The sequence below is a fragment of the Poromitra crassiceps genome, assembly GCF_964638095.1.
Source record: "Poromitra crassiceps genome assembly, chromosome: 22".
NCBI lineage: Eukaryota > Metazoa > Chordata > Actinopteri > Beryciformes > Melamphaidae > Poromitra > Poromitra crassiceps.
Genome location: NC_139647.1, coordinates 5,962,521 through 5,988,276, shown reverse-complemented (window position 1 = coordinate 5,988,276; position 25,756 = coordinate 5,962,521). Strand labels below are relative to the sequence as shown.

The 25,756-nt window shown below is 42.5% G+C and overlaps 1 protein-coding gene across 1 annotated transcript in view; it reads left to right on the top strand.

Moving 5' to 3' along the window:
- col21a1 (collagen, type XXI, alpha 1) overlaps window positions 1-25,756 on the top strand; it is a 40,382-nt gene that overhangs the window by 11,070 nt on the left and 3,556 nt on the right. Inside the window, exons 4-23 of the mRNA XM_083658329.1 lie at window positions 282-447; window positions 576-804; window positions 3,293-3,466; window positions 6,052-6,129; window positions 8,407-8,490; window positions 9,405-9,467; window positions 11,491-11,544; window positions 11,646-11,699; window positions 11,811-11,864; window positions 13,867-13,920; window positions 14,019-14,072; window positions 14,152-14,205; window positions 14,540-14,593; window positions 17,534-17,578; window positions 17,777-17,830; window positions 17,927-17,980; window positions 20,317-20,370; window positions 20,604-20,675; window positions 21,115-21,150; window positions 22,531-22,575. Coding sequence (XP_083514455.1) covers window positions 282-447; window positions 576-804; window positions 3,293-3,466; window positions 6,052-6,129; window positions 8,407-8,490; window positions 9,405-9,467; window positions 11,491-11,544; window positions 11,646-11,699; window positions 11,811-11,864; window positions 13,867-13,920; window positions 14,019-14,072; window positions 14,152-14,205; window positions 14,540-14,593; window positions 17,534-17,578; window positions 17,777-17,830; window positions 17,927-17,980; window positions 20,317-20,370; window positions 20,604-20,675; window positions 21,115-21,150; window positions 22,531-22,575 — 1,532 coding nt within the window. The remainder of the gene's footprint in view (window positions 1-281; window positions 448-575; window positions 805-3,292; window positions 3,467-6,051; window positions 6,130-8,406; window positions 8,491-9,404; window positions 9,468-11,490; window positions 11,545-11,645; window positions 11,700-11,810; window positions 11,865-13,866; window positions 13,921-14,018; window positions 14,073-14,151; window positions 14,206-14,539; window positions 14,594-17,533; window positions 17,579-17,776; window positions 17,831-17,926; window positions 17,981-20,316; window positions 20,371-20,603; window positions 20,676-21,114; window positions 21,151-22,530; window positions 22,576-25,756) is intronic.

Here is a 25,756-nt window from a genome sequence, read left to right as displayed (position 1 = left end):
TTCTCTCTCCCCCCTCCCCCCCCTCTCTCACTCTGCCATTCCCTTCTCTCTCCCCCCTCCCCCCTCTCTCTCACTCTGCCATTCCCTTCTCTCTCCCCCCTCCCCCCCTCTCTCTCTCACTCTGCCATTCCCTTCTCTCTCTCCCCTCCCCTCTCTCTCTCACTCTGCCATTCCCTTCTCTCTCCCCCCTCCCCCCCTCTCTCACTCTGCCATTCCCTTCTCTCTCCCCCCTCCCCTCTCTCTCTCTCTCACTCGGTTTGTCTGTTTCTGCTTCTTTGCAGAGACTGTTTGTCCAACAAGGATCCCTGTAAATTCCCGGGATGAGAAGGGCTTTGACATTCTGTTGCATTTGAATATGGCCAAAAAGGCAAAGAAGACACAGGGCTCATTGTATGGCACTAAGGCCTACGAAGTGACATCTCATGTTCATCTGAGTGAAGCTACCAGGTAATCCTCAATATATATATATGTTTTCTACTGTACATCATCATCATCATCATCATCATCATCATCATCATCATCATCATCATCATCAATGTATTCAAAGTTGACTCCTTTTACACTTGATCCTTAAGGTCCTTATTTCCTGATGGCCTGCCTCCATCTTATGTGTTTGTGGCCACGCTGAAGTATAAGGGCTCTGTGGACATGGAGGAGTGGGACCTGTGGAGAGTACAGACACAGGACGAGAAACCTCAAATGGCCGTGACTCTAAATGGATTTGAGCACACCGTCATGTTCACCACAACCAGCGCCGCACCCGGTGGCACTCAAACGGCTGTTTTCTCACAGAAGACAGCAAGGGTAAATTGATACCATATTTGGCCAAAAGGAGGTGCTGTGCACTGTTATTTTGAAAATGCTCTACTGTCACTACATTCTTGCAGGTGTATACAGGAATGAGGTCTGTGTTATAGTCTGATTCAATACAGGAATGAGGTCTGTGTTATAGTCTGATTAAACACAGGAATGAGGTCTGTGTTATAGTCTGATTAAACACAGGAATGAGGTCTGTTATAGTCTGATTAAATGAGGAATGGGGTCTGTTATAGTCTGATTAAATACAGGAATGAGGTCTGTGTTATAGTCTGATTAAATACAGGAATGAGGTCTGATACAGGAATGAGGTCTGTTATAGTCTGATTAAATACAGGAATGAGGTCTGTGTTATAGTCTGATTAAATACAGGAATGAGGTCTGTGTTATAGTCTGATTAAATACAGGAATGAGGTCTGTTATAGTCTGATTAAATGAGGAATGAGGTATGTTATAGTCTGATTAAATACAGGAATGAGGTCTCTTATAGTCTGATTAAATTAGGTATGTGTTATAGTCTGATTAAATGAGGAATGGGGTCTGTGTTATAGTCTGATTAAATACAGGAATGAGGTCTGGTATAGTCTGATTAAATGAGGAATGGGGTCTGTGTTATAGTCTGATTAAATGAGGAATGAGGTCTGGTATAGTCTGATTAAATACAGGAATGAGGTCTGTGTTATAGTCTGATTAAATGAGGAATGAGGTCTGTGTTATAGTCTGATTAAATACAGGAATGAGATCTGTGTTATAGTCTGATTAAATGAGGAATGAGGTCTGTGTTGTAGTCTGATTAAACACAGGAATGAGGTCTGTGTTCTGATTAAACACAGGAATGAGGTCTGTGTTATAGTCTGATTAAATGAGGAATGAGGTCTGTGTTATAGTCTGATTAAATGAGGAATGAGGTATGTGTTATAGTCTGATTAAACACAGGAATGAGGTCTGTGTTATAGTCTGATTAAACACAGGAATGAGGTCTGTGTTATAGTCTGATTAAACACATGAATGAGGTCTGTTATAGTCTGATTAAACACAGGAATGAGGTCTGTGTTATAGTCTGATTAAACACATGAATGAGGTCTGTGTTGTAGTCTGATTAAATACAGGAATGAGGTCTGTTATAGTCTGATTAAATACAGGAATGAGGTCTGTGTTATAGTCTGATTAAACACATGAATGAGGTCTGTGTTGTAGTCTGATTAAACACAGGAATGAGGTCTGTGTTCTGATTAAACACAGGAATGAGGTCTGTGTTATAGTCTGATTAAATGAGGAATGAGGTCTGTGTTATAGTCTGATTAAATGAGGAATGAGGTATGTGTTATAGTCTGATTAAACACAGGAATGAGGTCTGTTATAGTCTGATTAAATACAGGAATGAGGTCTGTGTTATAGTCTGATTAAATACAGGAATGAGGTATGTTATAGTCTGATTAAACACAGGAATGAGGTATGTTATAGTCTGATTAAACACAGGAATGAGGTCTGTTATAGTCTGATTAAATTACTGTAGGAATGAGGTCTGTGTTGTAGTCTGATTAAATTAGGAATGAGGTCTGTGTTGTAGTCTGATTAAATTAGGAATGAGGTCTGTGTTGTAGTCTGATTACATACAGGAATGAGGTCTGTTATAGTCTGATTAAATACAGGAATGAGGTCTGTGTTGTAGTCTGATTAAATTACTGTAGGAATGAGGTCTGTGTTGTAGTCTGATTACATACAGGAATGAGGTCTGTGTTATAGTGTGATTAAATGAGGAATGCGCTAGCCCTTGTCTGTAATGTTTCAGTCAGATATACAGTAACTACCGTCTCCACTGTAGTTTACCAAAAGCTGCTTTGAGTATATAAAATGCAGTTTATCTTGGGGGGCGGAAATACTTGTTGGAGTTAGTCAATTGTTTCCATCACCACAATGGCCCTAAAAATGCTTCCTCAACATTAGGTCACATGGACGCCATCCCTCAATCTGTAAGATGGGTTATGCATATTGAAACCACTGTGTTTGGTGTCATACTCATCTGGCCCAAACTTTAGAACATGATCAGGAAAGCTAGTTGAGAAAATAATATCCCAGAATATTCTCAATCCATGATCATCTTGAACCATTACCAGTGTGCATTGTTCACACCTATTAAACAATGGCAGTTGTTATACTCCCTGAACGCCAAAGCACGACACACTCCCTCCACTCGCTCACTGACATCTCCATGGAGTCGTTCCACAGCAAATTATAAACCAGGGGGGGATTTGGCTTTTAGTTGCGATACTCCCAAGCTTTAGAACACGTATCCCAAATTCCCTCACGCCACACCAGCCTGTTGTGTTTAGGATCGATCTCTGTATCAGCATATTGATCTCTGTATCAGCATATTGATCTCTGTATATCAGCATATTGATCTCTGTATCAGCATATTGCCGTGGTGTGCTGTTGTGTTAACGACCATTTCCCATTCTTCTTCTGATGGAAACAGAACGTGTTTGACGGGAATTGGCACCAGCTACGACTGCTGGTGACTGAAGAGGACGTCACTCTGTATGTTGATGACCTAGAAATTGAAACTCTACCCTTGGAACCCCCCGTCGGTATTTTCATCAATGGAAAAACCCAAGTTGGAAAATATGTCCAAAAAGAAACAACTGTACCAGTAAGTTTATCATCAACAACAACAACAACAACAACAACAACAACAACAACAACAACAACAACAACAACAACAACAACAACAACAACAACAACAACAACAACCCTATTTCCATAATTAAAAAGTTACTTGGTTCTTTCAACTTAACTATTGAATCAGGGCACAGCTTATGTAAGACGTAGTTTAGCAACTTCACTACTGATATATTTCTTAAACACAGGGGTGTCAGCATCACATAGTTTAGTCTACTGCTGTTTCCTGAGAAGCCTTCTTAGCACACAGTGGATAATAAATCCTTGGGAGAATGCACAATTCTGCCCACTAGGTGTTATTAATCTTTGTTTTATTTGTCTCTGGTAGTACTTACTGTGCCAAAATAGCTGAATATGTCATAAATCATAATTATGCTGTGTTGTAATTAGCTTTACAGTAGCTATATAGTGCAGTTTCTTGCATGTTGATGCAAATTCCTCTCTACAACTAAAATACATATTAACATTTTATGCAATGATAAACTGATAGTAAAGATTGAAAACTGCAAGCCTCGCTGTTTCGCTGCACAACACAGCATTTTAGTCTAGCCATTACTGTGTTGTAACACCTTTTATTACACGATGAAACAATAGTGTAAATAACCATTTAAAGCACCTTAGACACACATGAAATCCAATACACAGTTTGGGCATTGGTGCAGTTTGGACCATAATGGTACTGTAGTCATAGAAACAGAATATCATAAATACAATCATAAATTCCGTACAGTACAAGTTAAAATATAATTCTGCTCTATTCATTTACTGCATTACAGTCCATTCCAGGCCCTCAGTGGAGAGTCTGCACAGGAAAACTGTTGGTTTCAAAAAAATCATAGTCGATCAAAGTCTTTTTTGAGACTTCATTGCTTTCACTTTTCCTATGTCAAACAATTATGTTGACACATTCTAGCTGTGGATATTAAAATGACCCACAACTTGAGTCAACATTAACAAAGGAAGGTGTTCATGTAGGTCAATTATCTCTGTAATCACACTCTTAATGGGGAACAGATTTGATGTAATTTGACCTGTAAAACACCGAACGGGCCATAATGGCAAATACATTAGATTAGCGTGAACCACCCAGGCCCAGATACCCTTCTCAACACTACGGGGTAACTGCTAAAATAAAGGAAATGAGGAACATGAAGTATATTGAAAACTTGTGGGGTGCATTTTCCTGGCATGGTGTAGGGCCACTCAGCCTCTGAGGCAGTGGCGTGCCTGACCAAGTTGGTGCCCTAGGCAAGATTTTTGCTGGTGCCCCCCCCCCCCCCTCCCCCAAAGAAAATATAATAAAAATTATATCGCAGTTAATCCACCACTGCAGTGCAGGTTCAGAATCGCCCTTCCCCAGTGGCGCTGGAAGTACTTTTAGGTAGGGGGTGCTGTAAGGAAGGGATTCTCGGTGCTGCCCGTGAGGGCAGCGCCGAAGAAAATTTTACGTTTTTTGGACTTTCATCCATATTTAGAAGAATATTTAATTTTAACTTAACATTAGGATTATACTGTTGTGATGTCATTATTCAGTATCTTCTCCTTTTCTCACTCACTTTCATGTAAGCACCTGCTCTCCCTTTAGTCGTTTTACACTACAACAGACAGCAACACAGGCATAAACACTGAATTTATTATTATTATTATTATGGAAAACCAGATTATGATGAAAATCAAACACTTTTGAAGAGAGAGCGTATGAAATAAGATTAGAGCTGGGAAGCACAAACTGTTTTTTAATGCATCTTGTTGGTGGTATAAACACAAGACAGCCAAATCCAACAATTTCGAAAATCCCATTTCTTGCCACCAGGGGGTGCTGCAGCACCCTCAGCACCCACCTTCCAGCTCCCTTCCCCCACTCTGGGAAAAAGCTCTGAGCAGGTAGAAGGGGGCGCGGCCGCGCAGTGGGTGGGGTGGTATGGATTAGGGACCATGGTGAAAGTGCTGCAGCCCAGGCAGCCAGAAAGCCAGAATTAGAAAAATGATTTCACTATTATTTAAAGACTTAAGACGTTGTTCTGCTTATTTTTTGTCTACTATTGTAAAATAATAGTAGGCCTATTATCATGAAAAAGTATTTGTAAAAAAAAAAAAAAAAAAAAAAAAATTTTTTTTTGACCCTCTCTGGCGCCCCTAACGGCTCAAGCGCCCTTAGCATTTGCCTAGTTCGCCTAATGGACGGCACGCCACTGCTCTGAGGAGAACAAGCCGGAGTTGGAGCTCAGATAACAAGAACCACAAATACAGTATTAACAAAAGCCCAACTAAAGGGTCTCTCATGGAAGAATGGAGTCACATCCTTCCAGAAGACTTCTGGGCTGGAGTAGTTCTGGCAATTTGTGGTTGCTCAATGCCCCATGAATACACTTATCTTGAGGTTTCCTTTATTTTGGCAGTCATGCAATAGCAATTTCAATTCATTAGTGGGAGAATGCTGAAAAAACGGAAACAAAACATTGCAAAGTTAGTTAGTTTGTTGGTTTGGCTTGTTTTGAATCTATGTTTTCTCTCTCAAATTTTAACCTTCATTTGTTCATTTGTGATTGTAATCAGTTTGAGATTCAGAAACTCCGCATCTACTGTGACCCTGAGCAGAATAACCGAGAGACTGCCTGTGAAATACCTGGAGTTGTAAGTATAATCAATCCACAAGAAACAAAATGTGATCTTTTTGTACCCAAATGCACGACAAAACAAAATTGTTTCACCATCAATTAACTCCACACCGTCTATGATATTTTGTACGCATCTGTTTATGCATAATGGTGGAGGAGGACCCATGGCGCCGGTTCAAACATATTGCACTCAGTGTTATTTTATTGTCCCCTGGCTCTAACTTTGTGAAGAAGTGGTCCATTGTTGTGTTGGCTTAGCAGCTATTACTTTAACCACAAAGTCAAATGACTGCTTGTAATAGAGAGGCAAAGTGACCGCCTACTTCCTGCTTCAGCACCGTACCAGAGATTTTCATCCGCCATTTATTTCCCCATAGACATTTCGTAAAATGCTTATAAAAATAGTTTTACTTGGTCAAACCAAACGGTCCAGCTATATTTAGAATCGGGAGAGACCATAGAACATTTCACTCAGACCAAAACCTCAAAAAACTATATGGAAAAAAGATTTTCTTTAAATCTGCCATTTTTTACGTTTTGGTCAAGTGAACAAGTAAAACAATTTTTATACGCATTTTACGAAATGTCTATAGGAAAATAAATGGCTGATGAAAATCTCTGGTACAAAAAGTACCAGTATATATCTGTACAAAAAGATATATAGCTTGCAATATATTAGCTGGTGGCTTTGCTAACCTATTTCATTTTGAACACGGGAGGTAAAACATTTTTTTTTATTTGCATTGTCAAAATGGTTCAGTTCTGCATTCAAAATCGAAGACAATGACAAATTATGCCCTAAGTTCAGGCTTGACCCGCCCCTCAGCGTTCAGCCAATCACCAGCCTCTTCCGCAGCCTGAAAGCCAACTGTGTTAGCCAGCTTAGCACACGCACACGGGTTACTTTTCCATGCACGCCACACATCTACTCTACTGTATGATTTTAATGCAACTCAGCAGTGAAGTCATTTATCCTTTTACAGTATCGACATTTATATGCAGCCTTTGTGCCTTGAAATTCAGGATAGATTTTATGAAAGTTACATAATGAGCAACAGAAATACCATGGGAGCAATATGATTGCACTTTATGACAGGAAGGAAATTATTTATGCTCTGTGTAGCCTATAGCAGATGAGTATGTTCTGCATAAGTCTCTTGGTTAGAGCAGTTTGCACACCATGTGCATACAGTACCATGTTTAGCAGAGATGGGAAGTAACTAAGTACAAATACTTCGTTGACGTTACTGTACTTAACTAGGATTTTGAGGTGTCTGTACTTTACTATTTCTTTTTCTGACTTTTTACTTTTAGTCCCTAACACAAATATCTGTAGCCTGGTAAACCGCCCGTCACGTGAACTCACATTTCATTTGGTTCTCCGTGACGGCCATGCCGGCTCGACGAATCAGCGGCGGCCGTAGGCGCGGGCTCACTCATCTGGGCAAGTAGTGGGTACATGGTCTTTGTAGTTCTTTTCACTCATCAACATGGCTGCCGCCGCGGAAGTGACAGGCAGTCTGAATGAAATTGAATGTAACGTTCCCAATTCTATGTATTAAATTCTAAAAAACGACCCTCAACATTTGGGAAGGCTAAGCCACACAACTAGTTCGTTATAATCTAACTAAATGCTTCGAAGGTGACTTTACGACTGTGAGGACTCAATCAATGAATACCACGGAGATCGTCCACAGGCATCTTCGGCGATCTGATTGGTTGAAGTTAACACCCACCAGCGGTGATAGACAGATGGGTCATCCAATCACCTGCCAAGTAGCTTGGAAAAAGTGCCCGCCTCCGTCAGTGGGTCTGGTGACTTCATTCCCAGATCGACTGGTTTAGTGAAACCTATGTGGAGCTATACCGTCCATCTGGCAGCGTCAGGTTAAAATATCTGTACTTTCTATTCAAAACACGCTAGTTAGTTTAGTTTTAATGCACGACAGACAAAAACAACGTAACGTTTGTCTGTTCCACGCATGATGTGCACCTTTTTTGTGGAAAAACCATCCATATCACACAAATTATTAATTAAAGTAGGTCGTATTACATCTTAAAACATGTTTGGAGGGATCACCACCACCAAAAGGCATGTATTAACATACATGTCTGTACCTTTTTTACTTTTACTTGAGTAAATAGGTTGAATTGGTACTTCTAACGAGTCTTTTTACACAAGTAACTGTAGTTCTACTTACTTAAGTAAAGTATGTGTGTACTTTTCCCATCTGTGATGTTTCATAGTCTTGCTAAGGTATTACATATAATGCTATATTTTGGTTCATTACAGTGCTCCGACAGTCCTGATGACACTGAACCAACTGAAAAAACCTGTGCTTGCCCTCATGGACCTCCTGGACTTCCAGGCTTGAAGGTCAGTCATTAAAGTTTGTGATCTCTTCATTTTAATCGTTGTTGCAACGTTCAAACACAATGATTCTTGTTATGTTGTTGTGTATAACTACATGTTAAGGTTGTGCACTGAACAACACTGTGTGGCAAGCAACACACACACACACACACACACACACACACACACACACACACACACACACACACACACACACACACGCACACACACACACCCACACACACAGGGACATACACATGCACGTCTTACTTAGATCACTTCTGTGGTATTTACATATACTCAGTGTACATGCATCCCCTGGAGGCTTACCCTAATCATAACCACTAACCCTAACCTTAACTTTAACCTAACCCTAACCTTAACTTAAGCCTAACTTTAACCTAACCCTAACCTTAACTTAATCCTAACTTTAATTTAACCCTAACTTTAACCTAACCTATTTTGTACAGCAAGGCAAATTGCGAGTATAGGCTAAGCTGGCGGGTGAGCACATTGGTTCTTGAAAACCATCAGCAGAAGTAAAAGCCTTTATAAAGTACCTTAGCAACTAAACTCTTTATGAGATAACATGTCATGGTTGCAGGCATGTTGGTGTTTATAAGCTCCATGCTATGCTTTTACTACATTTAGAAATAGATCCAATTTGCTGAAACCATTGCTGGTCTGCAGATGTTGTTTAAGCACACATACACAATTCAAAGTCTCTTTTATTAGTGGAGCAGTAGTATACATACAGTATGTATTAGGTAGATTAAGCTTGCTCAGCATGGCATGGTTTATGGATTATGCCTGAGAGAGCATGTTCTTACCAGGAATGTTTTTGACTGATGTCCTTGGACTCGTTGGATTATTAACAAAAGTTTACACACATTTTCTTTTAGAGACACACATTATTGACTTTATTTCATTCCCTTTAGGGAGAAGAAGGACGCATGGGCAAACCTGGTCACCATGGACCTGTTGGTGCTGATGGTAAGCCTGTGAGTACTACATAGTTCAATATACAAACACACATAACCAGCAACAACACTGACTGCACACAAACACACATAACCAGCAACAACACTGCACACAAACACACATAACCATCAACAACACTGCACACAAACACACATAACCAGCAGCAACACTGCACACAAACACACATAACCAGCAACAACACTGCACACAAACACACATAACCAGCAGCAACACTGCACACAAACACACATAACCAGCAACAACACTGCACACAAACACACATAACCTGCAGCAACATTGCACACAAACACACATAACCTGCAGCAACACTGCACACAAACACACATAACCAGCAGCAACACTGCACACAAACACACATAACCAGCAGCAACACTGCACACAAACACACATAACCAGCAGCAACACTGCACACAAACACACATAACCCGCAGCAACACTGCACACAAACACACATAACCAGCAACAACACTGCACACAAACACACATAACCAGCAGCAACACTGCACACAAACACACATAACCAGCAACAACACTGCACACAAACACACATAACCAGCAGCAACACTGCACACAAACACACATAACCAGCAGCAACACTGCACACAAACACACATAACCAGCAGCAACACTGCACACAAACACACATAACCAGCAGCAACACTGCACACTGCACACACATAACCAGCAACAACACACTGCACACAAACACACATAACCAGCAACAACACTGACTGCACACAAACACACATAACCAGCAACAACACTGCACACAAACACACATAACCAGCAGCAATACTGCATACAAACACACATAACCAGCAGCAACACTGCACACAAACACACATAACCAGCAACAACACTGCACACAAACACACATAACCAGCAGCAACACTGCACACAAACACACATAACCAGCAGCAATACTGCATACAAACACACATAACTAGCAGCAACACTGCATACAAACACACATAACCAGCAGCAACACTGCACACAAACACACATAACCAGCAACAACACTGCACACAAACACACATAACTAGCAGCAACACTGCACACAAACACACATAACCAGCAACAACACTGCATACAAACACACATAACCAGCAGCAACACTGCACACAAACACACATAACCAGCAACAACACTGCACACAAACACACATAACTAGCAGCAACACTGCATACAAACACACTCATCTCAGGAAACATTAACCCTTCTGCTTTTTCATTCTGTGCGGTTACAGTAGGTCTACTGCATATATGTCACTTATAGATTGCATTCAAATCCAGCTCCATGTTACATAAATTCAAATAAAATCAAATGAAATCAAATGAAATCAAATGAAATCAAATGAAATCAAATGAAATCAATCATCATTCTCCTGGCCGCCACTACAGGTACAACTACATGAAGTAATTTGTTTGCCAGTGGGCAAATTAGAGGGAGAAAAGTCAGTGGCAGCCAGGCTGCTGCATCATCTCTGCTTTGACTTGTGGTGGCAACATCCAAAACCAAAACCTTCTCAAAGGGAACTACATGTTCTACACACCAAAGAGACACTGCGTAACACGTCATCATTCAGAAGCCACGCCCAAGACGGGGGAAAACAACCCCACAAAAGATTGTATATACGGAAGATGAACACTCCAACTTACTTCTTGACAGCTAGATCCACATTTTACTTCTCGCCAATTCTCAATGGCTTCCTTGTTTTGCTCAGGAGTACAGAAAAACTTTAACTGGCGATTTTTTTTACATTTGTTGTCTGCGCAGCCCACCACACGACAGCTTTTAGCTATGTTTAATTCAAGGAAAATGACGCTGGTGTGTGGAAATGAACGGAGCTTTTCCCCCGTGATGGGCGTGGCCTATTTCATGCAGCGTCTCTATGCTCACAAACCCTGCATCCTGCAATGACAGTACACTGACAAAGATGTACCAAAGAGATGAAGGGCTTCATATTTGGAAGCAAGTGCATAATTCAGTCTCTCTTAACCTCTCGTCTTTTTCACATTGAAGGGAATGCCTGGCAGCAGAGGTCATGCAGGACAGCCCGGGCCACCAGGATCAGAGGTACAGCTATGATGACGTATCTACAGCAACTTGCCGTAAGATCACTGACCAATCTTCAACGTAGACAACTCAAAGCTGCCTTTCATCTTTCTTCTGTTTAGGGGCCACGTGGGTCCAGCGGGTACAAGGGGGAGCAAGGGAGGCCTGGTGTTCCGGTAGGAGTTTGTTGTTGTCGACACAATCGTCTTCATCATCACCATGCTAAAGCATTTGTGACTTTGCGCTCGTTGAAACGATGCTCTCTTACTCCTGGGTTCTTCTTTCAGGGTGAGAGGGGTATGCCCGGATTACCAGGACCACTTGGCCAAGCAGGTGAAAAGGTGGTGATATTAATTATTCAAATAAGACATTTGCATTTCTGCTCAATAATATAGTCTCTTTGTTAAACTGTGTATGCCACTGATGGTCTTTTTCAAAGTGTTTTTTGGATGATTGAATAGTGAATACTAGTGTTGGTGAGCTACAGTCGGCACAGAACGTGAGAGTCCGTTTGTAGTGGGTGAATGCCTTGACATGCGAGAGAGAGAATGATGACTGACAGAGAATGACAGAAATAAACGCACAGTAAATTGTACAAGTAAATCTTTTAAGAGACAAAATGGAAATGGAGTAGGAAATCCCACGTGTTACTAAATACATCCAAAAATAAGGAAGCAAGATCTTTAAACTGGATCCAAGAAGCTACCTGGCAAGTCAACTTCTTTCATGTTCTGGAGCTAAGAGCTTCCAAAATCCATTGAGACCGTCCATCCATCCATTGAGATGACGGCTTGTCCTTGGTTAGATTAGCAAAACAGACAAACAGCTGATTACATGGCCAGAAAGCCTAGTGACATGTGACCATTGATCATGTGACATGCCATCTGGACACATGGTGCACAGGAAACAAAGCAACACGTGATCACTGGGGGGGGGGGGGGGGGGGGAGTGTTCCTAGTAGTGCGCCCTCATCTTGCAGAGAGAAGAATAATAGAGAACAGCGGGTGTTTTCGTTGGAGTTTGGACACAAACAGATTTACATCCACCTTTCCAGATCTTTCCCATAATGAAAGACCACTCGAGGGTGTAGTAGTCTCATTTTCCTGGCTGGATCTTCTAGACAACAGAAATATGACATGTCTGCTGTATTGAGTCAGGAGTGCATGTGTCAAGGAGAGGAGAGGAAGAGAGCGTGTTAGCCACTATACGCACCACCTGGCTCTGCCTCCATGCGCACAGCGTTCAGGATACTGGCTCACTCATGGTCATTACTGTCTTATTCTGAATAGGCTGTTTATTCATGTTATTGACCCTCAATCAAAGGGTTTTATGTACCCACAAACAAACAAACAAACAAACAAACAAACAAACAAACACAACTTCTGTTTCTCTTCTGAAAAATGATTTAACTTCACTGAAAGATGCTGGATCTGAATCACATGATTTTGGATTTATGGCTGCATAATATGATCTCTTCAGGACTTTCCACCATGATTTGGGTTGCCAGCGGCTCACATTTTATTACTTTACATAAATTGCTATTGCAATGCCACGTGTCATAAAAATAATAATTATATATATATATATATATATATATATATATATATATATATATATATATATATATATATATACAAACGGTATATAATATATGTATATACTGTATAAATGCCTGCCATGCCATGATGGAAACACTTCCATATCATCTTCACTTTGAGAAGATGCAGCATTGCGGAGGCTTACTGCCATGTTTTGACTAGGATTTGTACCTACTGCAAAATGGAGCTTGCACAGTCCGTAAAAACCAACATGTTTACGTGTCTCAGTATCGTGAAAACCAACGACAAAGGGGATAACAGTGAGCATGCATAGCCTCTGTCTGTGCACATTGGTGCAATTTGCCTTGGCAAATTGACTACTAAAAACAACGACTTTACTCTGAAATGACGGACCACGAACACAAAGGACTCTTATTCTTTAACTGTCCATCTGATTAGGCTCAAATTGAGTGGCATTGTTTTTTCTCATTCAAGATGATACAGCATATAAAGCTAATGTTGCACTCCAAATAGTTCTCAAGCTCACTGGCTGGCTGGCTGGCTGGTTGTATCTAGGTCTGTTAAGTGCTCTTGTCTCACAGTGGTCAAGTTGTACCTCCTGAACTGAGTAAAGGGGACCTGTTGTGTTGTGAGTGTTTCACCTTGTATATTACAAGCATAGTACAGTCAGATCACAAGACCCTAATTTGCCCACATTGAATTAGCGGGATTGTACAGTAGATTGTCATCACAGGGTGCGGATTGCTGTCACATGATGATTACAATCTTTTCTGACTGTTCCCAGGGCTCAGGAGGATCCCAAGGAAGGCCGGGGTTACCGGGAAAAGATGGCCAAGTGGTAAGCGTGTCAGGAAGTGATGGATAAATAAATAGCGCAGTTACTGAACATGAGGCAAGAGATGTAATCATTTAAACTGGATGGCATGGTCATTTCAGGGAGAAAAAGGAAACATGGGGGTCCCAGGGGCACCAGGATTTCCAGGAGAGCCAGTATGTATACACAACTCACAATCACATGCTGAATGATTACATAAAATACAGTCTATACAAGTGTCTTCTCTCATTCTAGGGCTTAACCGGAAGAGATGGGAAGGAGGGGCTTCAAGGGAGACCTGGTCAAAAGGTCTGTTTGTTTTGACTGACTGTATGCTGCAAACCCTCAGGGATTAGACCACTCATAGAAGCATGAGCTTGGCATGGCACGTACATTCTCCAAATGCTACTGTTCTCATACGCTTTGTTGTTGATGTTTGACAACCATGGAAATGTAGACTATTATGTACACATCTACATACATATATATACATATATATATACACACACATATGTAGATGTGTACATAATAAATACAGCATTGCAGACATTGAGGTCTTGGGGCCTGAAGATGCATCCTATTCAACATATTGCTGAAATATCAGCTGTCTTTTCACCAGCTGTTTTTCCTCTCATGTGTTCAGGGAGAAGCTGGTGCGAGTGGCATCCCGGGTCTTGATGGAAGAGGGGGCCATCCTGTGAGTCATGAACACACGCTGTTTGTAGATTTGCTCGTGTTTTCGCTGACAGGGTAACAGAGTATTTCTGACAACCAGGAAATGGGTGGTACAGTGTATTTCTGTTCCAGTTCATCCGAGTTCACCCTGTTATGTAACGAGCAGACTGAGGCTGTTAATCTAAGGCAGTGCAAAAGTGACTGATTGAATGTTGTGGTCTACTGGTGATGGTTCAATTTGTTTGAGCTGGGCAATCACCCTGTGCTCAGGAATACTGTGTATGAGCCTTGCTCCAAAAGCTTTTGAGTCAGTTGCTCCACTTAGCTGTAAACCATTTCCCCCACCAGAACAATAGAGTGAGCAATGTATTCAACGAGGCATGATCATACAGTACCATCTCCAGTCAAAACAAGATCAAGTCAGCAATTTACTAAGGGCTGTCTGGGTATAGTGTCAGACCTCTATCCTGATCGCTGCACTGGCGCCTCCTCTGGTCGGTTGGGGCGCCTGTTCGGGGGGGAGGGGAACTGGGGGGAATAGCGTGATCCTCCCACGCGCCACCTACGTCCTGTCGGTGAAACTCCTCGCTGTCAGGTGAAAAGAAGCAGCTGGCGACTGCACATGTATCGGAGGAAGCATAGTGCTAGTCTACAACTCTCCCCAGATCGGCAGAGGGGCTGGAGCAACGACCGGGACAGCAGTGAATTGGCCAAGTAAAATTGGGGAGAAAAGAGAAAAAAAGTCTGTCTGTCTGTCTGTCGGTCTGTATGTCTGTCTGTCTGTCTATAGGTGTCTCTGTCTGTCTGTCTGTCTGTAGGTCTGTCTGTCTGTCTGTCTGTCTGTCTGTCTGTCTGTCTGTAGGTGTCTCTGTCTGTCTGTCTGTCTGTAGGTCTGTCTGTCTGTCTGTCTGTCTGTAGGTGTCTCTGTCTGTCTGTCTGTCTGTCTGTCTGTCTGTCTGTAGGTCTGTCTGTCTGTCTGTCTGTCTGTCTGTCTGTCTGTAGGTGTCTCTGTCTGTCTGTCTGTCTGTCTGTCTGTCTGTAGGTCTGTCTGTCTGTCTGTCTGTCTGTCTGTCTGTCTGTCTGTCTGTCTGTCTGTCTGTCTGTCTGTCTGTCTCTCTGTCTGTAGGTCTGTCTGTCTGTCTGTCTCTCTGTCTGTAGGTCTGTCTGTCTGTCTGTCTGTCTGTCTGTCTGTAGGTCTCTCTGTCTGTCTGTAGGTCTCTGTCTGTATGCCTGTCTGTCTGTCTGTCTGTCTGTCTGTCTGTCTGTCTGTCTGTCTGTCTCTCTGTCTGTCTGTCTGTCTGTCTGTAGGTCTCTCTGTCTGTATGCCTGTCTGTCTGTCTGTCTGTCTCTCTGTCTGTCTGTCTGTGTGTCTGTCTGTCTGTCTGTCTGTCTGTCTGTCTGTCTCTCTGTCTGTGTATCCACCCTGCATACGTCCATGTTACTCAAAGCTCTGAGCCACATGCCCAAACATCTGCACCCATTTATCTTGTATAAAACCCAGCTCTCCAAGGTCGTTTTGCTGGATGTGCTCAAGCTCATAAACAGTATTAAAGTGTTCATTTATAAATTAACATTTGCTTCCATGCTTTTTCCTCTGTGGATTTTAAACATTAACTACTTTTTGTATTATTCCTTTTAGCAGCAAATAAAATATTCTGTGCACTGCCCAACATGTAGGACACACACATGGTCCATCCAAAGATCATCTATTTTGATATGGCGATGAAACATTGGGCAGTAATACTGTAATAATTCAACATTCAAGATTCAAGATTTTTATTGTCACTCCGTAGTACAAGTATCACGTGTGAAATTCTTGTGCTGTAGGCTCCGTTACAACATAGTGCAAATAACAGTATAACAGTGCAAAAACAGGGCATATAGATGCAGTAAAACAAGAGAACAACAAGCAATAACAGTAAACTTTTCCTTTTCTTTTCTAGTGTAGACACCTTAAAAACATGATTAAACATTCTGTTTGCACAGGTGCAAATAACATAGGCATAATTATCATATGTAATGGTAGCAGCTGCTACATGATTGTTTATTTGTGTGTGTTAAGGAGTCTCGTGGCCTGCGGGAAGAAACTGTCCCTCAGGCGATTTGTTTGTGCTTTTGGGACCCTGTATCTCCTCCCTGAGTGCCCTCCCTAATGTGCCCCTATTAAGGACTTGTGCTGTGTTGGTCTGGCTTGCTAGACTCTCCCTCCACACTAGTCCCTCCACACTAGTCCCTCCACACTAGTCCCTTCCCTAAGCGTTAAGTGAGGTGCTGAGAGCAGAACATGCTGATCCACTCGTCACAGAGTGTCACAGAGACGTTCTAAAGCTACCTACCAAAGCAGAACTCTTCATCATAGATTAGACCTGCCGGGGTTTGAAAGCTCCGTGCTGTTAATAAGTACCACTTTTGTCCCAATTCTGTGCCGGTGATATTATTTTTTCAAAAATGCCAAGATGGCGGCCGTGGCTTCCTCTGTGTTTTTCCGTGTGCTTCCGACCAGAGAGGCGCTGTGGAGCGCTATGATGGCTGGGCGCAACAGCACAAAACATAATGATTGGTATATTTAAGTTATTTATTCGCAGCATCGAGCTTTCAAACCCCGGCAGGTCTAATCTATGAAGAGTTCTGCTTTGGTAGGTGGCTTTGAAATGTCTCTGTGACACTTGTACAACCAGCGGATCGGCACGTTCTGCTGCTTGGGAGTTTTCTCTGCGCCTCACTTAACGTTTAGGGAAGGAACTAGTGTGGAGGGAGAATCTAGCTAGCAAGACAAACACCACACAAGTCCCTAATAGGGGCTATGTAATGTGATATACTTTCAACAAAAGGCTGCACAACACAATTCTGCAATGTTGGACAAATAGGAAGTGGCCTTCTTTGAGGCAGCGGTGATCTACAATGATCTACATTGATCTACAGTGATCTAAAAATCTAAAAATCACAAATCTCTGTTTCCTAGGGCATGCCTGGCTTACCTGGGATAGCAGGTCTGAGTGGACTAAAGGTGAGCTCCTGTCTTGATCTTTGTCTATAAATGCTATGCCTTTTTCCCCCATGTGCAAATTGCACATCTGTGAGAGATGCAGGTATAACACTACAGATTATGTACAGGAGATGCTAATAATGATGAGAACTGTGCTCTAGATTTGCAAATCATTTTGCGTCCTACGATAATGTTTGTCTGAAATGATTCTAATCCAAGGGGGAAGCTGGGTTGTCCGGACCAAGGGGCTTCAAAGGATCAACTGGACCATCCGTAAGTTAATTTATGAATAAGTTCAGTTTAAACCATCTCCTGCTTGAATGTTCATAGCTGAAGAGTAACAAAGAACCTGTCCTCTCGCCTCTACAGGGTGAGATGGGTTTACCTGGAGCACCTGGCTTAACGGGATCAACTGGACCCAAGGTAATGCTGATCTGATCATTCATGCCTGTTAGAAAAGTCACCGGTAATGGCTACCATGACCTCCATACTGTCCTGTCAATACAGACCAGAAATGCCCCAAAAAATAATCTGTGAGGAAAAAAAAGGGGGAAATCACGGTAATTCACAGCCTCGCTGGGCTTATTGCTTTTATAAAACAGTTACAGTACTACATAGGATATAGCCTACCTGGCAAGAGTTCATAAAATAAACACACAGCAACAAAAATAAAATGCAATATTGATAACAAATAAACATTCTTCCGCCAGGCAATGTAGTCCTTCAGCCCCTAACCCTAACACAATGTATTCCTTCAGTCCCTAACACAATGTAGTCCTTCAGTCCCTAACCCTAACACAATGTAGTCCTTCAGCCCCTAACCCTAACACACTGTAGTCCATCAGCCCATAATAATAATAATAATAATAATAATGATTGGATTTATATAGCGCTTTTCTAGACACCCAAAGCGCTTCACAGGAATCATTATTCATTCACACCATTCGTACCAGTGGTGGTAAGCTACGGGTGATGTAGCCACAGCTGCCCTGGGGAAGACTGACGGAAGCGTGGCAGCCATTTCGCGCCTACGGCCCCTCCGACCACCACCAACATTCATAGACATTCATACCCATTCATACGAGGCAATGAGGGTTAAGTGTCTTGCCCAAGGACACAACGACAACAGCTGGGAGGGAGCGGGATTCGAACCGCCAACCCTTGAGTCATTGGCCGACCTGCTCTACCTCCCGAGCTAATGCCGTCCCCTAACGGCATTAGCCGTAACCCATAACCCATAACCCATAACCCTAACCCAATGTGGTCCTTCACCCCCTAACCCTAACACAATGTATTCATTCAGTCCATAACCCTAACACAATGTAGTCCTTCAGTCCCTAACCCTAACACAATGTATTCATTCAGTCCATAACCCTAACACACTGTAGTCCTTCAGTCCCTAACCCTAACACAATGTATTCATTCAGTCCATAACCCTAACACAATGTAGTCCTTCAGTCCCTAACCCTAACACAATGTATTCATTCAGTCCATAACCCTAACACAATGTAGTCCTTCAGTCCCTAACCCTAACACAATGTATTCATTCAGTCCATAACCCTAACACAATGTAGTCCTTCAGTCCCTAACCCTAACACAATGTATTCATTCAGTCCATAACCCTAACCCAATGTAGTCCTTCAGTCCCTAACCCTAACACACTGTAGTCCTTCAGTCCCTAACCCTAACACAATGTAGTCCTTCAGTCCCTAACCCTAACACACTGTAGTCCTTCAGTCCCTAACCCTAACACAATGTATTCGTTCACTCCATAACCCTAACCCAATGTAGTCCTTCAGCCCCTAACCCTAACACACTGTAGTCCTTCAGTCCCTAACCCTAACACAATGTATTCATTCAGTCCATAACCCTAACACAATGTAGTCCTTCAGTCCCTAACCCTAACACAATGTATTCCTTCAGCCCCTAACACAATGTAGTCCTTCAGTCGCGATTTAGCAGAATGGTGTGTGTTTATAGTGTTGTACTATGGCTTCTAACACAGCTCAGCCAATCACAATCAATCAAGAAGCGGAACTCTGTTGTATAACGGTCTATATAATATATCATACAGCTAGTGTATGATGCAACTGAAACAAAAAGTTAGTGTATTGTACAATGTTATTACTTATGGCTTATAATATGTTTTTCTAACCAAAGAGTACAGGTAGGCTATACTGAAATGCATCAACAACTGCTTGGCTCAGCATTGCCTGCACTATATTCTAAAAGAAGCTTAAGCACAACTAACGACCTCTTGGCCACACCGGCGATGCTAAATTAAGAGATGATCCAGCCCTTCTGCTTTAGTCAGTGGAATTTTAGTGGAAATGTAAGCAGTCTGGGCTCGTCTGGTCTGGTCTGGTCTGGACGCTCTGTCTCCCAATCACTTTCCATTAGCTGATCTGCCGTTAACGAGCCAACGTGTGTTGGTAGATGGCACAAGAGTGAAATAGTAGTTTATGGACGTGCAGGCGATGCTTTGATTTTATGGCCGAGCTTCAAAACTGCAATTACTGGAGCATGTTCAACTGGAAAAGAAAGCATACGACTAGACACCGCTAAACGTCAGGCCGCAGTATAACTGAGCCCCTCATGACGTATGCTAACTGTGTAGCATACATCCATCAAAACGTATTATGGTAAGAAACCGTGAAAACACCAACCGCCGTCCAGTGGATGACATCATGCGGTTTTCAATGTTATTTCATTGATTATCTTCTTGAACATAACGAGACATGTTTTATTTCTCAATAAAGGGGAGCAAGGGTGAAAGTGGAAACCCAGGTGTGTCCGGGAACCCAGGACCCGAGGTATGTTTGCATTGATTTAATCAGATATGAATCAGGTGACCTTACCTCTAGTCTACCATTTTTATATTGTTATTATTTTCTCAAACGTTACAGCTGTAAGTGATTATGCTTGTTTTGTAGAGTATATTTACTCTGTTATGTACAGTATATTTTACTGTATATATTTACTGTAGAAGACATTGAAGGTGTACTCTTGCTTCTAATGCATGGAGTTTAACCAAATGATATTACAGGGAAATGCAGGTGGACCAGGCAGGGCAGGTCAGCCAGGACATCCAGGCATGCCGGGCCTGATGGGCCTCAAGGTATTTATACTGTCACCTTTCTCCCCACATATTCTATTCTATTCTATTCTATTCTATTCTATTGCAAACAAGTATTTTTGTGAAATGTAGCTATACTGCACAGGTTGAGGTTAATCCAGTCTAGTCAAAGAGATAATTAATGTGTAATGGTATTAACGACAAACTCATATCCCTGGACCCTCACAGTCACAGCTAATCGATACCATGTCAACAGCAGAGTTACATCTCAGTTCAAAGGCTGTAGTTGTTTTTTCGTGCCATTTTCAGTGTGTTTGTACATGTTGGTTGAACAACGAGTTTGTATGCAAATACAGTCTTGACTGTGAATTCTAATATAAAGACTAATGTTGAAATATTGTGTTCTGGGTAAAACATGTTGAACTTGTTATATCTTACCATGCAGCATAGATGTGTGAGCCATGTGCTTGTGTCTCATCAGGGACAAAGAGGAAATCAAGGCGAAAGAGGAGAGGAGGTGAGCAAAAAGTGTGTGTGTGATTTCCTGTTACACTTGGCTCTTACTTGGGGACAGTATGCATTTTTGATAGGAGTATATCAATCGGTGCTATGCCTCTGTAGGCTCACGGTCCGGAGCCCAATTGAAAGCGGAGACGGTAGGGAAATAATAATGTAGGTTATGTCTTATAACCGGAGTTATATGACCAGCGTCGGAGCCCTCTCTAGGTGATAACCTGCCGCTTAGTCTCGCTGGCCAGCCTCCCCTCCCTTCCGTCAGAGTCGTCTGGCTGCACGGAAACAGGCAACTGGGATAAGCCCTCCCCTGCTCTACAGCTGCTCCCCATTGGAGCGACTGTTTCAGTCGCTGCCGGATGTCCGCTCCCGGCTTATTACAAACTCTGTCATTGGCTCCGACCATGTCAATCAGAGCGGCTTCCGCTCCCTCCTCCATGTGTGTCGCTGTAAATAGTGCCCTGCCGCCTCAGTGAAAACAACAACGCTAACTAGCTAGCAAGCTAACGGCAGAAACCTACACGCTAGCTCGTTGCTACATGCTGAAAATGGCAAGTTGGATTGTTGGAAACTATTTTCCAAGGGCACTGCCGCCAAGCGCCGCCCATCGCAATCCCACTATGGAGACCTGTGCCACCAGACTCATCTCACAGTAGGGAGGGGAGGCTGGCCAACGAGACTACCTGCCGCTCCACTGTGTTGCTGTTTGACCCGTGTGTGACGTTGGTCTGGCCTGCTTTATACAGGGTGGTCCTACATGGCTATTGGCTAGGCTGATCCCCGCCTAGATGGGTGAATGAGTGAACACGAATCCTAGATTCTGTCTTCTGCTAAATGTAATTGGATGTTTGGCTTCCAACCATATTCCAACGCTCCACTGACGTCAAATTGGATCCTCAGCTCAGTTCAAAGTCATGAAAGCAAAACCCGGCTGGTTCACAAATGGGGAAACGAGGAAGTTCAATCCTGACTTATGGGGGTTGTATCACTGTGTTGCATTTTAAACTGTCATTTGCCATAAATATGCATTGATCCTCATGTTTTAAAAGCATGTTATTATACCTGCATTTCAACAAAGGCTTTAGCTCAGGAGGTAGAGCGGGTCGGCCAATGACGCAAGGGTTGGCGGTTCGATCCCCGCTCCCTCCCAGCTGCTGTCGTTGTGTCCTTGGGCAAGACACTTAACCCTCCTTGCTCCCGATGGTGTGTAGGCACCCTGCGTGGCAGCCTGCCGCCATCGGTGTATGAATGGGTGAATGTAGACTACCTACTGATTGTAAAGCGCTTTGGATAAAAGCGCTATATAAATGCAGGCCATTTAACAAAGCTTTGAAACACTCGTGAATGTTGCTGCCGTCTGATCAATCAATGATTTTCTCACCAGGGAACGAAAGGTGAAAAGGCAGAGGATGGTCGGCCAGGAGATCACGTGAGTTTCTTTTGCTCGGCTTTGTTTGATGATGACTCGTGAAAACATGTCTTCATCATCACCAGCGTGATGATGAAGACTCGTGAAAACATGTCTTCATCATCACCAGCGTGATGATGACTCGTGAAAACATGTCTTCATCATCACCAGCGTGATGATGAAGACTCGTGAAAACACGTCTTCATCATCACCAGCGTGAGGATGAAGACTCGTGAAAACATGGACACCAGCGTGTGACTGATAAAAACACTCCCGTGCAAATGTTTTATTGAACACATTTGGAAAAGCTGGATGCAAATAGTTCAGCGGAGCCGGCATGATGGCAGGTATATTTTCAAGTTTGCCGATGACTCAGTTTGACAAGACCCTCATGATCCTATTTTGCACATCTTACATTGAGTCTGTTCTTATGTTTTCTTTAATTTGCTGGTACAGTATGGGCACCTCAGCATCAAGGCCAGAAACCAGGCGCGGACTGCATAATCGGGCACATCGGGCAAATGCCCGGTGGCCTGGCCTGGCCTGGCCTGGCCTGGCCTGGCCTGGCCTGGCCTGGCCTGGCCTGGCCTGGCCTGGCCTGGCCTGCAAAAAAAAAGTTTTTTTTTTTTTTTTTTTTTTGGTGCCCGCAGTCAGGCCACTCACTGAACAGCAGGCCAGGCGCCGCCTACTGGTTTACTAGTGGTTTTATTACTTTATTCAGGGTTAAAGTGGGTGCATCTCATTGTAAAATTGGACTCGGCCCAAATTGGGCTTCAAACGGCCCAAATCTGGCTTCAAACGGCCCAAATTGGGCTTCAAACGGCCCCAATCTGGCTTCAAATGGCCCCAAATGGGCTTCAAACGGCCCAAATTTGGCTTCAAACGCGTTGGCCCGTATCGGCCTGGCCTGCTTGGTATCTAATGCCCGGCCTGAATTATTTTCCCAGTCCGCCCCTGCCAGAAACGCACTATCCAAGATAGTGAAAGTGGGGAGTAATACTATAGGAGTCCAGCAGAGTTTGCTGTCTGAGCTGCCATCCTATCTGACAGCTCCCATCCCCTATACCATACATGGGCAACATACGGCCCGCGATGGAATTGCATTTTTTTTTTTTTTTTTTTTTACAGTGCACCTGAACGCAACATGCAATATACCCGCTGAATAAGTGTCCAAATGTTCATGTCATTCTGGGCAATACTCTTCTGTTATAGCATTTCAGTCTGAAATATGGAATATCTTTCAATAATATTTATGACTAAAAGGCTAAAAGTAATCTCATGTGTAAGAAATGACTGTTCTACATTGAAGTAGAAATTTAAATAATTAACTTGTTGGTTTTGGATTTATTTAGCTTCAAGAGTGCATTTTTGTTCTTGTGTGACCCTCAACACAGGCTTTGAGAATCCCCGGCCACTTACTGATACTAACCCACTCATATTCTGGTTTATTTCAAGAAAAACATTTCGGATAGTGGAAATTCTAATTGGCTGGTAACTTTAAAATCTAGAAGCCATATTGGCAGGTGGTGAAAAAAGTTAAATTCAAGCCCTGCAGGGAGAGCAGGTGGTGACATAGGAGTGAGTGAGGAAAAGGATCAAATATTGGTGGTTAAGACTGAATAATGACATCACAACTGTTAATTTAAAATGAGTTATTCCTCTAAACCTGGCTTCAAATGCAGCCAGCAAAATCTGGTAGCGAGGACTTTTTTTGTGCCCCTCTCTATCATCAAAGTTGCCCATCCATTACGGCAATATTTGTTCGCCCCCGGCAACAATCTGGATTTCTCATGTGGCCCCCCATGAAAAATAGTTGCCCACCCCTGCCCTATACGCTGAGTTTATTAGCTCTTGTCTTCTGGCTCCAGGTATAGATGACCCCCCATAAAGAGTCATAGGTCTAAGCACTCCTTCACCCACACAGCCATTTCTATTCTGAATTCCGGCCTGTGGAGGAGCTAGTGAGTTCTTAGGCTAAGGTTTGTTATTGTGTCTATATATAATGATGATGAGTATGCACTTTATCCCGGCACTATATGGACTGTTACTGGACCAGTACTGTCTTTTATCTGTCTTGGACATTTTTAGTTGTTTTATTGCTGTAGCGATATTGCTGTTGGGTACAGTGTATAGCGTGATTTTGCACTATGTGAAGGTTAGTCACCAACCAGCAGTGTTGGGGTAACTCATTACAAAAGTAATATATTACATGTAATATATTACTTTTAGCAGTTACTCAGTAATATAACTTATTACTTCTAGGATTTCAGTAATATACCAGTTACTTTGTCAAGTAACTCAAGTTACAAATTGATTTATTTTTATTTTTATCAAAGCACACATTTAAATCATTTCCTAATCAAACTGTGTGCTTTTATGCAAATAACCACTATAGATGACAATAACAAAGGAAAAGGATAACATTTAGAATTTTTGATTGTTTACACTGACTTCAAGGGGTGGAAGGGGTGTGGCACCACCACACCCCTTCCAGATCCCTTAGATCAGCAGACCAGTCCCTGCTGGTGGTGCCCAGAACCAGGCTGAAAACTAGGGGGGACAGAGCCTTCTCGGCTGCTGCTCCCAAGCTCTGGAACAGCCTCCCCCTCCATGTAAGAGCCGCCCAGACACTCGAGGTTTTTAAATCACAACTAAAAACCCACCTGTTCTCCCTGGCCTTTCCCCCCACTTAGCCCTCAATAGGTCCCTCCCTGGCTTTACTGTTTATTGCTTTTATTGTTTTACTGTTTTTATTGTTCTATTGTCTTATTGTCTTATTGCCTCTAGTCCTTCTCCCTCATCTTTAAATTGTCATTATTTCTTGTATTGTGTCATATTTTATTTAGTACTTTGCACTCATCTGTTTATTTGTACCTGCCTATACCTGTGAAGCACTTTGGTTCCAGCTGCCGCTGTATGGAAATGTGCTATATAAATAAAGTTGACTTGACTTGACTTGACTTCAAGGCGGTTGAAATTATTTTTCGGGATGTTCCGGGGCGGCGATATCATTCTGCTACTGCTGTTATTACAGTGAAAGTAATGCAAAAGTAGTGTAAAAAGTAACGAGTTGCTCTACACAAACAGTAATATTGTAAAGTAACTTATTACTTTCAAATGACAGTAACTAGTATGTAGTATATTACATTTTGAAAGTAACTTGCCCAACACTGCCAACGAGCAGTTGTTGGCCTCCTAGTCC